Consider the following 15,137-nt stretch of genomic DNA (forward strand, 5'->3'; position numbering starts at 1 on the left):
TAATCACTACAGCATCATGAATGTCTTGTCCATATTAATCACAATCCAAACTTTTACAGAAATGTTCATTTGTATACTGAAGTGGTACATAATATAACAAGATATTCCTACCTAATTGGCCTAATATTGTTAATTAATTCCTTCTATAATATTATAGTTTCAAGTTTATTAGGAATATTTTTACCTCTTTATATAGAACAGTATTAGGGAAAGAAAAGAAAAAACAAACACTTTTTTCCTGCCAGACAGAAAGTGTCTCTAAAAAGATAAATTAAAATTTTTTGTTCCAATTTGCAATAATAATACTGTAATAGTGACAAGTTTTCCCGCTATTATGAAGTTTATTTAAGAAGGTTATGTTTAACAGTGGTTTGTTTGTATAATTGTTATTATGTTTCAAGTATATTATTTATACCAGGAATGAAGAAGTTTGAGTACAAGGGCAAGCAATGGCATGAGGAATGTTTCACGTGCATGGTGTGCAAGGAGCCAATCAGTAACAAGAGTTTCATCCCTCGTGATGAACAAGTTGTCTGCGTTCCATGCTATGAGAGAGATTTCGCGCAGAAGTGTACTAAATGTAGTGGGGTTAGTAAATAACACCTGAAAAACTCGTCTATATGTGATAATGAATGATGAAGTTTATTTTAATCTGTACTTACAGCAGTTCATATTCAGGACATGGCTTGAATTTTGAATTTATTAATGTATTAAGTCCACTCACTTTGCTCAGTAGGAAGAGCATTGAGCATAGGATTTGTAATCTTGGTGTCGCTGTTTCAATCCTCTGGGGAGATGAAATTTTGTCTCTCACTGCTCTTCAGATGTCATTGGAGATTAGAAGTAAGCCACTCTGTGATTACTGGTTAGTTATCCGGGAAAGCTGGTTAGGTGAACCGGCCAACTGGATATGACTAAAATTGTGTTAAGTCAACCAAACAAACAAAGAACCAAATAAACAAAGATAACAGTAGAATATTGCTCAATTTAGTCTTTATAAAGTGAAATTATGAAAAATTATGAAAAAAGTTCTTTTGCTCTTCTAATTTTTTATCTAGAAACATTAAAATAAAAAAAGCAGCTTGTAAAGAAAATGATTTATGATTAACTACATTAAGGAAGAGATGTTTAACTGCTGATAATTTGATCGATTGATGTCATACCTGACGTCATAATGGCATGTCAACATGACTTATTGTCGTGCTCTAATTACAAGATAATTCACTCCCAGGTTAATTCTTTATATATATCCAGGAAAGAATGTGAGCCATGATGGAACTGTGATGATAAAACCTGTCAGTTTATTGCCATGCTAAATTTACTGCTGGATTTATTTCTTAGTTATATTGACCATAAATATTCAATATAATAATGATGAAAACAAGAACAAAAGGCTTCCTAGAAAAGGATACATTGTAAGCCTTCTGTTTTACTGGGGAATATTGTTTTTGTTAGTCTGTATAATGTCAAGTCTAATACCACATGATCTATGTGATGTTAAATTTCTTTCATGTTATTTATTTTATAAAAAAATTTCCATTTGTTTGCAGAAGGGTTTTTAAGATATTTAACATACTTTGCATACTTCAGGTAATTAACAAAGGAGGCGTGGCTTACAAGAATATGCCATGGCATAGGGAGTGTTTTACTTGCACTCAGTGTGAGAAGGAGTTGGCTAAGGAGAAATTTACATCTAAAGATGAAAAACCATACTGTGCTGATTGCTATGGAGAACTGTTTGCTAAGAAATGTTGCAGATGTTCAAAAGCAATTACTGGTAAGCTATGAACCTCTCCTTATAAATATTCAGCCATGATTTTGCTTCCCATTGGTAGTCAGGTAATTGGCTTCCCCTGTGTCTTCAACCTCTTTGATTTTATAAATCAGCCAATTGTGGTCCCTCACTATTTAGGCTGTTTGCTTTTCCTTATTAACCAGGTTTTCCGAAGGAAAAAACTGGTTATTAGATTGAGGTATGTCGGCGGGCGGGCGTAAACAATTTCTTCTGTGCGCAACTCCTTCTACATTTCTCAACAGATTTTGACCAAACTTTCACAGAAGCTTTGTCATCAAGTGCCCTGGGCATATTGTCGGGGTTTTGCAGTTGGGTAATATTTGACCTAATTATGGCCCTTTGTTTTTTTCCTTATATAGAATATATAGTGAACAATTTCTTCTGTGCGCAACTCCTCCTACATTTCTCAACAGATTTTGACCAAACTTTCACAAAAGCTAAGTCATCAAGTGCCCTGAGGCATTTTGTCGGGGTTTTGCGATTGGATAATATTTGACCTAATTATGGCCCTTTGTCTTTTTTCCTTATAAGCTCACCTGTCACAAAGTGACAGGGTGAGCTTTTGTGATCGCTTTTCGTCCGTCGTCCGTCCATCCGTCCGTCTGTCGTTCGTCCGTAAACTTTTACTTTAAATGACATCTCCTCATAAACCACTAAGCCAATTTCATCCAAACTTCACAGGAATGTACCTTTGGTGGTCACCTTTAAAAATTGTTCAAAGAATTTAATTCCATGCAGAACTCTGGTTGCCATGGCAACCGAAAGAAAAATCTTAAAATATCTTCTTTTAAAAAACCCAAAGAGCTAGAGCTTAGATATTTGGCATGAAACATCTTCTAGTGAGTGTCTACAAAGTTTGTTCAAATAGAAGCCCTAGGGTCAAAATTGGCCCCGCCCCAGGGGGTCATTGATTTTCCCTATATGCATATAGAAAAAACTTAAAAGATCTTCTTTTAAAGAACCAAAAGAGCTAGAGCTAAGATATTTAGCATGAAACATCTTCTTATGAGTGTCTACCAAGTTTGTTCAAATAAAAGCCCTGGGGTCAAAATTGGCCCCGCCCCAGGGGGTCATTGATTTTCCCTATATGCATATAGTAAATACTTTAAAAATCTTCTTTTAAAGAACCAGAAGAGCTAGAGCTAAGATATTCAGCATGAAACATCTTCTAATGAGTGTCTATCAAATTTGTTCAAATAAAAGCCCTGGGGTCAAAATTTGCCCAGCCCCAGGGGGTCATTGATTTTCCCTATATGCATATTGTAAAAACTTGAAAAATCTTCTTTTAAAGAACTCAAAGAGCAAGAGCTAAGATATTTAGCATGAAACTTGTTCTAATGGGTGTCTACCAAGTTTGTTCAAATAAAAGCCCTGGGGTCAAAATTAACCCCGCCCTGGGGGTCATTGATTTTCCTTATATGTGTATAGCAAAAACTTAAAAAATCTTCTTTGAAAAAACCTAAATAGCTAGAGTTTAGATATTAAGCATGAAACATCTTCTAGTGAGTGTCTACAAAGTTTGTTCAGATAAAAGCTTTGGGGTCAAAATTGGCCCTGTCTCGGGGGTCATTGATTTTCCTTATATGTGTATAGCAAAAACTTAAAAGTCTTCTTTGAAAAAAAAACCAAATAGCTAGAGTTAAGATATTAAGCATGAAACATGTTCTAGTAAGTGTCTACAAAGTTTGTTCAAACAAAAGCCCTGGGGTCAAAACTGGCCCCGCCCCGGGAGTGTCATTGTTTTTAACTATATGTGTATAGTAAAAACATAAAAAATCTTCTTTTAAAAATCCCAATGAGTTTCTTTTAAAAATCCCAATGAGCGCTACAGCTTAGATGTTTATCATGAAACATCTTCTTATGGGTGTCTACCATGTTTGTTCAAATAAAAGCCCTTGGGTTAAAATTGGCCCTGGCGGGGAGGGGCAGATCATTGTTTTTCATTATATGTGTGTAGTAAAAACTTAACATCATGAAACATCTTCTTATGGGTGTCTTCCAAGTTTGTTCAAATAAAAGCCCTGGTGTTTAAACTGGCTCCGCTCGGGGGGCCTATATACAGGTGAGCGACCTCAGGGCCTCTTGTATAGAATATATAGTGAACAATTTCTTCTGTGCTGAACTCCACCTACATTTCTCAACAGATTTTGACCAAACTTTCACAGAAGCTTTGTCATCAAGTGCCCTGGCGCAAATTGTCGGGGTTTTGTGATTGGATAATATTTGACCTAATTATGGCCCTTTGTTTTTTTTCCTTATATTGAATATATAGTGAACAATTTCTTCTGTGCTGAACTCCTCCTACATTTCTCAACGGATTTTGACCAAACTTTCTTAGAAGCTTTGTTATCAAGTGCCCTGGCACATATTGTCCAGGCTTTGTGATTAGATAATTTTTTACCTAATTATGGCCCTTTGTTTTTTTTTCTTATACAGAATATACATGTATAGTGAACACTTCTTCTGTGGCAATTCCTCCTACATTATTCATGTTTTACATTGCACATTATAAATTACATTGTTTGTTGCTTGTATTTGTATTTCAAATACAACATATTTATCTATAATGGTGATAATTGAAAACCTGGTTTCATGGCATTGCCATGGTTCTTGTTACTCATGTGTTTTGACTTCCCTTATTAATCTGCCAATTTTCTGTACATTCTGATTGAGGCATTTTTCCTGCTCCTTTTGATCAGGCATTTTGCCTTCCCTATTAATCCTACATTTTGCCTTCCCCTGTTTATTCAGGCAATTTTCCTTCCTTGATTGTTAAGCCTTTGACTTTCCCTAATTATTCAGTTCAGGTGATTAAACATACCCTATGGTCAAGTTGGCATGTATCTAGAGTATATTATAAATGCATTTGAATAATTGATTATTTCACTTTCTCTGCTCCCAGCTTAAATTTATTGTTATGAGAGAAATGTATCTATTACATTATAATGTAATTTCTATCCCTCTTATATTGTAATCTTTGTTTGCCCTTGAAGAGATAAATAGATTGTTACCTGAAATATTTAAAAAGGCTTCTCTTACAAAACAAAAGCTTCTACAAATTTCTTTATCCTTGAAAACAAGTAAAATGAAACAATTCTAGGCCAGACCTGTTTTCTGGCTTCCTTCCTGTTTTTCTTTACCTAGCTTGAGCAAGCTAGTAAATAGAGTTTTAAGGATTCGAGTTTTAACACTTACAGTTATATAGTCTATAATAGAATAAGTGTTGGAAGGGAATGATTATTTCTATATAATTGAAATAACATACAGTTAATGATTAACTTCATGAATCTGTGCAGGTATCTGATGAATAATGTGAACCAGTCAGCTATTATGTAATAATGTATTAATGCTTACATTTCTAGAATTATTATATAATGTACTTGTCCAAAATCTGTGTGTTGTTCCAATGAATACTGTATCAAAATACTGATTACTTGAGTAGCTGTACTATATGGTGCAGTCTGTTTTTACTGGTGGTAGGGCTTAAATAATCATTTGGGTAACAAAGATTTTAGATGTTGCTTTGAGGTGTTGCTTTAGAGAAATTAGATTCATTAGGAAATCTTACTTTGGAAAGAACTGGCACTGTTGTTATTAAGTTTGTTTGTTTGTTTGATTCATATTAGAGTGGGTGGACCAACGCTCGGCGTAAAAATACTTTATTTGATATGGCAAATTCAAATCAACTTCAACAAACCTCAATGTCATATGTCCATTTTCAAGACCGATGATATTGTTTTAAATAGCCATTGTGTAAAATTCGCTAATCACATAATGATGTGCATGGCTGGAGCTATAGATAGTCCGGATAAACAAGAGTGGTTTGCGTGAAATTGTACCATAGCTCGGCGTACAATACTACATGATGCAGGATTGTTTTTCGAATAAAATCTCTTTTTTATCTTATGAAGAAAACATATTGAATAAATTGTAACAACCAAATTAGGTTCATACATTTACAAGTACCCAACTTTTAGTTTAAATTTTACAGCCCCAGAACTCTAGTGTTAAAAGATTTTAATAATTTATATGTTGGGGATTACATACGGTTGTTCGTCTGCTATTAGCATTGTCACGTGACTTTACCAGCAGTGAACCACACCAGGATAAAATGGTGAAAGATGTAAATAAAAGCACCAGTGACCTAAATCGGAGATAACTCGAGACATTTTCAGATATTCTAAAAAAATATTTTTTACGCCGAGCATTGGTATGCGCCGAGCATTGGTCCAACCACTCTACACCTTTTCAGTCATATAGGCGGGTAGTTTCCTAACCATCGTTCATAGAGAGTAACACCAGTACTAGACTACCTTCCTCCGCGCTAAACTACCAAAGCATCTCCCGGGGATCGAACCCACGCCAGAGAGATAACTGGATTAGAAGTCATTGACTCTAACCCCTCGACCACGGAGGCGGTCAAAGGTTATTGCTTTACAAAGGGCCTCTTTTTACAGAGGTTACACTGTACAGTAGAACTTACACAATTACCCAAGAAGTAACATTGATTTCATAATACTAATCGTAGGAATAAATCTGCATGGAACTCATTGAATATGAAAAATGAAAATCTAAAAGAATATTTCAAATTTTGTGAAATTAGGTTCTTTGCAAAATAGGAGTAAACAAACTCCAGATGTGGTTTTGTTTTCCATAAAAATGACCAATGTCATGGGTGTTAAATGTGCCAGTCTTGCTTAGGAGACAGATAACAACAGATGTTGCCTTGTAAAAAGGAATAAATTTGTAGAATACTTAATAAGATCATACTGTCTTCACAGTCTTTTTAAATTCAAAAGCTTTTTTTATATTTCTATAGAGGTTCACCATTATTTTTGGCTAAGCAAATTGCTGCCTCATGAAAATAGTTATCAAATTATATATGACTTTAGTTAATTATAGCACTGCACTAGTAAACTATTGTAAACATATTTATAGAAGTACCACATACCTAGATTTGATATCTACACGATAAAAAGATTTAACCGATACCTATATTTAATACCTGCTGTACTAATTGCTATACCTACAGGTATATGTGAAAGCACTATGATGATGGCAAAGTAGGTACACAATGTGAACAATGATACAAATATCCTTCAATAGTCACCTTCAGCTTACGTATGCTGTATCAAAGTGGCATACGTGTATGATATATCACAGAGACATATGTCTGTTTACTTTGGAGATAATTGTTCTAAGACATTCTGATGTTTTTTCAAGCAATTGCATTGTTTATGTAACAAATTGGTGCCTGCCAATTATGCTCTTTTCGTCTTTTGTAATGAAACATAAGATAATTCTTTGATATCTAGAGGCAATAATGATGGACCCATTGCTTCCAGTCTGCAATATTTTAGTAAAGTATTATTAAGAATTTGAAATAAAAAAACCAACACATTCTTGGGTTTTCAAGTCTCTGATAACAACAGATAAAATAGGCAGGTCCAAGGCACAAGTTTAAAGCAAAGCCTGTGGAAAAAATAATTGACTTACAATAATCATGAGACAGAGAAAACTTCACTCAACACTACAAAAATTGAAAATGATGCAAGCCTGTTTTGAATGATCCTAATCATGGGCATAAGTTGAAATGCAAGCTACTGTCCAGGCTCCTGGACTCAATATTTAAACATAAACATGAGATTCCAGCACATTGAGCTTTGAATATTGTATACCACTCAAGCCAGTGTAGGGGGGCGCTAGAGTCTAAGAGATGTTGCACATTTATATTATCTTTGAAGAACAGACACAATCAAACTGGGTCTGTAATTTTCATATGATTTTGTTATTTTCATTGCTTCCAAGGGATCTCCCCATTCCAGATTTTCTTACACATTACACTATGTGAAGGTTGAATGTATAGACTTGGTTACCTTCAAGACATGAAAAATAAATCTGGATACCTGTTGTTAACAACGCAATGTTGTTGCAGTTTTTTGCTCACACTGATTGTTATGACTGTATGAAAGCAGCATGATATCCAACAAAGTGAAAACAACATTATGTCCCTCTGAAATAATTGATGAAAAACTCATATAATTTCCTATGATTAACTTGCAATGTTTTGGTAAAAACATCTTAATTCTGATGTGATATTTGAGAACATATTTGCGTTTGCAGTGTACTTGACAAGATGAAGTGTTTCCAGTAACAAAACAGCTAGAACTAAATGTTTTGTAGACAGATGAAATAATTACACATCTTCAGAACATGACTATGATATATGACTAATAATCTGTTGGAAAATGTCAATAGAAAAAGAACACAAATACAAGTAAAGAGTGCTCAAACTTAGTCAATTAAACACAGTTGTTAGGATATTTGTTGGTTCCATTACAATGTTTATTCAAAGTGCCCTTTACTTGAATACTGCTTAGGCACTCAAACATGGTCAAAGTGTTTGAACCTGATTTATAACTTAGTTGTTCAAGCCTGGTCACAATAGGCATGTAACATGGACATTGATTACAGGCTCAAATCTAATCAATTAGTCTAATTAACTAAAACACTTTATGCGTTTGGTCTTTTTCACCAGTTCTGTAACCTGGCTTTAACCAAGCTTCTATTCAGTTAGCTTAAAAGTTTAAGAACTGCACATTTTCTATTATTAAAGGCAATATACATGTACATATATGGCATACATATTAAATTCATTCTCCATCACTGATGCTATTGATAAGAATGGCTGGTTCTTGTAGAAACTATAGGTTGCTCCTGATTCAGAAACACTTTCTAAGTTTGTGCTTATTAGTAAATGACTGGAAAACTCACATTTCTGCAAAATCAGATCAATGTTATTGGTGTTTGAAGCATTATGTAAAATATAAAAAAAAGAGATCAATATAACTTTCCAAGAATTTGCTGGTAATAGTGAATAATGTAACTTGTGATAAAACAAATGTTCATGTTAATATCTTTATTGTACTTTACATCATTGCTTGTTTGATCTACATACAACAAACAGTTTCCTAGAAATGGTATCAGCCATTGTTCTGTCTATTGTTTTACAGCTGTGCCTATATGCAAGATCAATCAATTCATTTTGGTGCAACAGAATGTCTTTATATTTTTGCATGTATTAATTTTTATGAAAAAAAAACTACCTGTGATAAAGGTAACAGTGTGTCTTGCTTGTTGAGCAGTAAATTTGTTAGATAATGCATTTACCATGTTCAGCAGATGATTATAATAGAGATAATCTCAACTTAACAATGCACCTGAACGGCTGTTAATGAAATTTTATAGTTTTACCTATAGCCATTTTGTGAAAATTTGCAACATTTTGTGTCCGCACCATGTGATACCAGCTATAATTGTTCAATGAGTTGCGCTGATGACTTTGAAACTCTTCACACAGACTTCATTATAGGTTGGAATCCCACCAACTGTATTGGATAAATTGTTGGCTGTAAAAATATCCTCCCACTCACATTGTATACAGTTGAACACAGAATGCTAAACTTATCTAGTTTATAGAGCCATTCAGCTTACTTTTGGAATATCTTTTACTTTAAACAGGTACCCATTCTGTGCCCGAAACACTGCTGTCCATCGGCATCTTTGGTTTCTTAAACTGCTGTAAATATGAAAATTGATTTATGAATCCTATTGTGTGAAATAAAATAAACCTTTATTTTAATCAGTTGTATTTTTTTTTTACATTTCAGGCTTTGGAGGCACTAAATTTATCTCCTTTGAAGAGCGTCATTGGCATAGCGACTGTTTCGTCTGCTACAAGTGTGAATCTTCTATGGTTGGCCGTGGTTTTCTTGTCAATGAAGGAGACATCCTTTGTCCTGAATGCGGACGGAATTAGATAGTCAAGTTATCTCTAGGTCATTTTTAGTAGATAGAATATATGAAATAAACAAAATAGTCAGATCCATGTGATGTCCAATTGACCGTATTGATGGTTCTATTCAACAATAGTCATAACTCAAAGAACTTAAAATACAGATTATGACAGTGTTATATTAACTCTCATATTGTTTAATGAATGTTATAAAATCTAACTGTTTCACCTGAAAATATTGACAGAGATAATATACCTGTTTATTGTAATTTATTGTCACTAGAGTAAATCCCGATTTAATGTACCAGAGACTTTGATAATGGATTTTTATATGATAAAATAGAAATTGTCACCTAAAATTAAGCTACAGTCATACATTATATCTGAAAAAATAATATGCAAACTTCAATGCTTTTTATATTAAAAGCAGAACTTGCTGTATTTTAGGTATGACTTTCACATATTAAATAAACAAACCCAATGTATATGTTGAAATATTTTCGATTTTATGAACTGAGAAAGATAAAGCTATAGCTAAATCTTTTATTGTTCTTATTTTATCAACTGTGCCACATTAAGTGATGGCAAATTTTTATATATATATAATTGTTATTTCAGCCAATTTCCATTAGAAGAAAAGTACTTTATACAATTTTATTACCTTTCGAGTTATAAAGTATTTTTTGATGGATAAGTAATTTTTTCCATTGATATTTATCAATGTGCTTATGAACCTTCATGTTTTGCTCCAACGAAAAATGGAAAAAATAATTTTTTTTGACAAAATATGCATTGATTGATTGCAAGAAATTTTAAATTTGTATATAATATCCAGTTGACTGAGATGTCACTGTGATAATGTTAATACGTCTTTCATATTTCGAGAATCTCTCTCTATCTGCATTTTCTTTGTGTTGTTATATGAATCTACTATGACTTGTAACAGAGTTTTAAAAATATAACCAGTATAGGAAGTACATTTGATTCAAGAATTAAAGTAGGTATTGCTTGGATGCACTTGATTTTTTTTAATGCTAAAATTATCTGTTTGGTAAAATTGATTGTAATATATATAAAGAAGAAGAACTATGTTCTCTTAAATTCACTAGCAGTATTTTACCATCTATATAATGCAAATTGGCAGATACATGTATTCAGAGCAATAAATTTAATCCATTTCACACATCTTATATGCAATTTAGCATGACTCATTTATGGTTTGTTTATTGTGTAAAACAAAATTTTAAGATGTATACTTGTGATACAGATATAAACAACATTATCCATAACATAAACTGCCATTTTGAGTGCAATTTTACATTAATATAAGAAAATGTTAACATAAGGAAATGAATGTGAAGTTTATTTTTATTTTTTGTCAAGAAATTAAGTTTTTGAATTTGGATATTATTTGTAGAAGTTACAGATGTGTTATTAAAGTATATTATTAACTAAGTTTATTTTCTTAGACTAAAGTTTTTGTAAAGTATATTGTACATAATTTTTACAAATTTGATCATACTAATTATGCTTGGAATTTAAAAAGAAATAAGTAAATTCCCTGTTTATTAATGTTTTTACATCTTAATGATTTTTGTAAAATTTCATATTTTACACACAAAAAATATTTTAGTGCTTGCTACATCAATGCTTGCCATTTAATATATTATCTCAAATTCATGAATATTTAAAGTAGTTTTTACAGAATTCTGTACATATTTAGATAGTTAGATAGGTGTTTTTTTCAATTTATCAAGTTGTTCTTTTATTACTATATGTACAGCAGGGCTGTTTGCACTAGGTTAAAATATTTATTATTATGAAAGTAGGAACTACTTGTTTGTGTGAACTGTGTTATAATGTTGAAGATGAATATCATTTTGTTAATATTGTACTATTGCTTAGAACAATTGCCTTTACTTTTTTAAAATTTGTCTTTTATGATATAACTCAGCAAGAAAATGTTACTTTGCCTTTATACAATAACTAGAAATGTATAAGCTTAACTTAGATATCAGAAGGACAGCGACCGGACACTTCTTATAGAAATTTTTACATTTTTCAAATTAGTTGTATTTCATAAACATGTATACTGCTTGTTGTTACAGTAAAAAAAACCTGTGATGAAAAATGATGTATAATTCAAGTTTTTCTATTACTTCTTGTATGTGACTTTTGGAAGAGATTACATAATGTACACAGCAAACTTTGGATCCTCATTAATTTGATGCATGTATTTCACATGTTCTTTATAATATAAATCAACATACACTTAAATGAAAGCATTTAACTACTTTTGGTCTTTCAAAAAATTTGATCAAAGTAACTTTAGAAAACAAAAAGAAAAGATATTTTTGAAAATTATTCTAAATGAATTCAAATTTTACATGTGGTTTAAATGACTACAAATTCACCTATGTGAATATGTTGTTCCGGGGGTCATTTAACTTTAATGTAATGTTTGGATTATTTGATCATTATGCAATCACATTTAAAAACATTGCTGTAAAAGTGTTATTTAATGTCTCTGTTATGTCTGCAGTGTTTCACTGTTAGAGACTGTCTAGGTTTGTTTTCTCTGTGTTTATATGAGAAATTTTGCAGCTAATTTTAGAGTATAATGAATAATTTAGATATTTCCAGGATCTTTTGTTTGCTGTGTTGAATAGTAAAGAGGGAGTTTGAAGATATTTCACATGTTATATGCATTAGTTTTATATGGCATATCAGTTCAACTTTTAAAGTGCAATAAAATATGAGCCACGTCACGACAAAACCAACATAGTGCGTTTGCGACCAGCATGGATCCAGACCAGCCTGGGCATCCGCGCAGTCTGATCAGGATCCATGCTGTTCGCTTACCAACCCTATAACAAGTAAAGAAACTGATAGGGAACAGCATGGATCCTGATCAGACAGCTCGGATGCGCAGGCTGGTCTGGATCCATGCTGGTTGCAAACCCGTTATTTTAGTTTTGTCGTGACATGGCTCATTATTATCAGTTATTGTTTTTTTCTGTAGCTAGTTTCAATGTTTGTAGTTAGTTATATTTTTGCTACAAGAATAGATATAAAGTTGACCTCCAAAATGTGTTAAAATAAGGACGACGAAAATAAAGACATGTAAAGTTCCATATATTACAAATGAAATGAAAATTTATCATGTTAAATTTTCAGAAATATTGGAAATTTTAATATTTGATATGTACGTTGATTTAGATTACTTCGTGTACAAACAAACAGCTGACACAAAATACAAAACATGTTTGACTCAAATGGAAACAAAAATATTTAACTTAATATAACTTCAATATTTTGTTTCATTACAGTTGTGGCATATTTCATTTATGAAATTAATAAGCAAATGTATCCGGTTTATAGCAGATACATATTTTTTTGCTTGAAGAAATCAAAACTGCATAAGTATTAGAAATATGTTAACTGCCAAAAGTTGATTTTGTTGTATTTGTATTTTAGAGAACTTTAGTGGAGTAGAGATTATTTAAACAACGCGAGGATTATAGAATATTTGTTTGTTATTTAGTTAAAGCACATTATTGCTTTTTTCCCCTCATACAGTTATTTTGTTAATAGATTTTTACCTGTGTGCTGCCTACTATTTAAATGCTGGCGTGATATTTTTGTTGTTAAAATTGTCTTCCAAATGTTTCATTGTACATTTTTGTTTGTTATCGTAATAGACAAATAACTCAGCAGCAGGGTGGGTCTAAATGTTTAGAGGTTTTGTAACTTGTAAGCTGCCAAGCTGTCAAATCTCATCTTTATCATGTCCATACCCCTCTATACCTGTTTGATTAATAATTTACCATTTCATCACAAGAATACAGGTGGTCTCTTTGAGAAACAAAGATAATGAATCTCTTTGTTTTACACTAATTAGTACTTATTGAATGGTTTAGAAGTAATAATATATATTTTCCTGAAACACAAATATACATTATCTGAATTACTATAGTTTTAGTGTTATTTATGTGAAAATTTGAAATTGCAAGGTAACAAGTTTTAAGAAGGAAAAACATAATTATATAACTGTCTGTTATTTGCTAAAATATACGTCATATTTTCCTGTTCATAAGCATAAACGCTGGCTCAAGGGCACCGACAGAAAATGCATTAGGTTTGGTAAATAAAGGGCAATAACTGTGATCCGACTGAAGACATCCAGATTAAAGTTATCTTTCTTAGAAATAAGTTCTATAAGCAGCTGAAAGTTTTTGTACTAGAGTGTTTTAATTTATTATATAACAATGTGTGTTATTTGTAAAGAGAAGTTTTAATTATGTAGATTAATTGGAATATTCCGAATCTATTTGATAATTGTTTTGTAAGTTGCCTTTTTCCCCCCTCCCCCCTTTTAATCTATATTGAAAAGTTTTATTTTTGTGCTTTTTACTAGTCTGATGTGCTTAATATAAATGCCCAGATCTAGATCTGATTTAGAAATAAAACTACAGAAAACGTATACTGTCTTTCTTATTATTTATTAACCACTATATTCCTGGGAAATGTTATGATGAGAAGTTTTGCACTTTATAAACGAGATATTATATATTATTGACATAGATATTTAGTCTGATATGAATTAATGTTTTTTATAGTACGTCTTCAGTGTGTTTATAAGACGGTGGGTTCGAATCCTGCTAGAGACTTGTGATCCTTTCATTTGAGGAAGCTATCAAGTTAGATTACGGAGCTCTGTGGTTTACTATGGTGGAGATCTTTTTTCACCAGTCAGAAAGTCGCCATATGATCTCTATTGTGTTGATAAGAGTTAAATAAAAAATGAAGTATTATCTTTAAAAATATACTCGGCCGAAGTGAAACTGGTTAACTTGCATATGTTACTTGTTAGTTCTTAGTTTTTCAATGCAGTCATATAGAAATGTTAGCATAGCTTGAATAATAATGACATTATAATTTCTTACAAGTTATTAATCTTGAAAAATAGAACACTTTAAGATGTATGTGTTTTCTAAACCAACCTGTCATGTTTCGGTAAGTGAGTTCAGTTTCTAACACCAACATCTACACAGTTGGTAAGGCAATTATTTTGATAAAATGTTTGATTAATATACAAAATATATATTAAAAATTATAATCATGACATCAATTGAACACATCAATAATCATATAAATATATTTAACACTTATTTAACAACATAAACTAAGGGTACCTGAAAAGTTCTGATATATCACTCGTTATTTTGAGATCCTGTGCAAAATAAACTCAGTAAGTTTGTACGTAAGATACTCAACTGTTCACTAGAAAATGTAATAAGATCTGAATTCAAGAAGTATTGGTAAACAAATCTGAGCAATTTAACTAGAAAGTTAAGAACTATTTTGTACACTTTATTTTGTATCTATCCTTTACATTTTATTTCATTAATGATAAGAACTATCCTTTTCATTTAAGTTTAGAACTGTCTTAGAATGACAAGAACTATCCTTTATATTTTATTTTAGAACGGCCAATAAGATTCACAGATTTCATTTTGTAATTTTCAAATGACCAATGAAAACTGT

The 15,137-nt window shown here is 31.9% G+C and overlaps 1 protein-coding gene across 1 annotated transcript in view; it reads left to right on the forward strand.

Annotated features, from left to right (window-relative positions):
- Positions 1-14,073, forward strand: part of LOC132756479 (four and a half LIM domains protein 2-like) — a 28,889-nt gene extending 14,816 nt beyond the window's left edge. Inside the window, exons 3-5 of the mRNA XM_060747558.1 lie at positions 419-588; positions 1,591-1,777; positions 9,466-14,073. Coding sequence (XP_060603541.1) covers positions 419-588; positions 1,591-1,777; positions 9,466-9,614 — 506 coding nt within the window. The 3' untranslated portion in view covers positions 9,615-14,073. The remainder of the gene's footprint in view (positions 1-418; positions 589-1,590; positions 1,778-9,465) is intronic.
- Positions 14,074-15,137: the final 1,064 nt, after the last annotated feature.

Source organism: Ruditapes philippinarum, unplaced genomic scaffold (genome assembly GCF_026571515.1).
Source record: "Ruditapes philippinarum isolate M1 unplaced genomic scaffold, ASM2657151v2 ctg5263_1_1_1_1, whole genome shotgun sequence".
Classification (NCBI taxonomy): domain Eukaryota; kingdom Metazoa; phylum Mollusca; class Bivalvia; order Venerida; family Veneridae; genus Ruditapes; species Ruditapes philippinarum.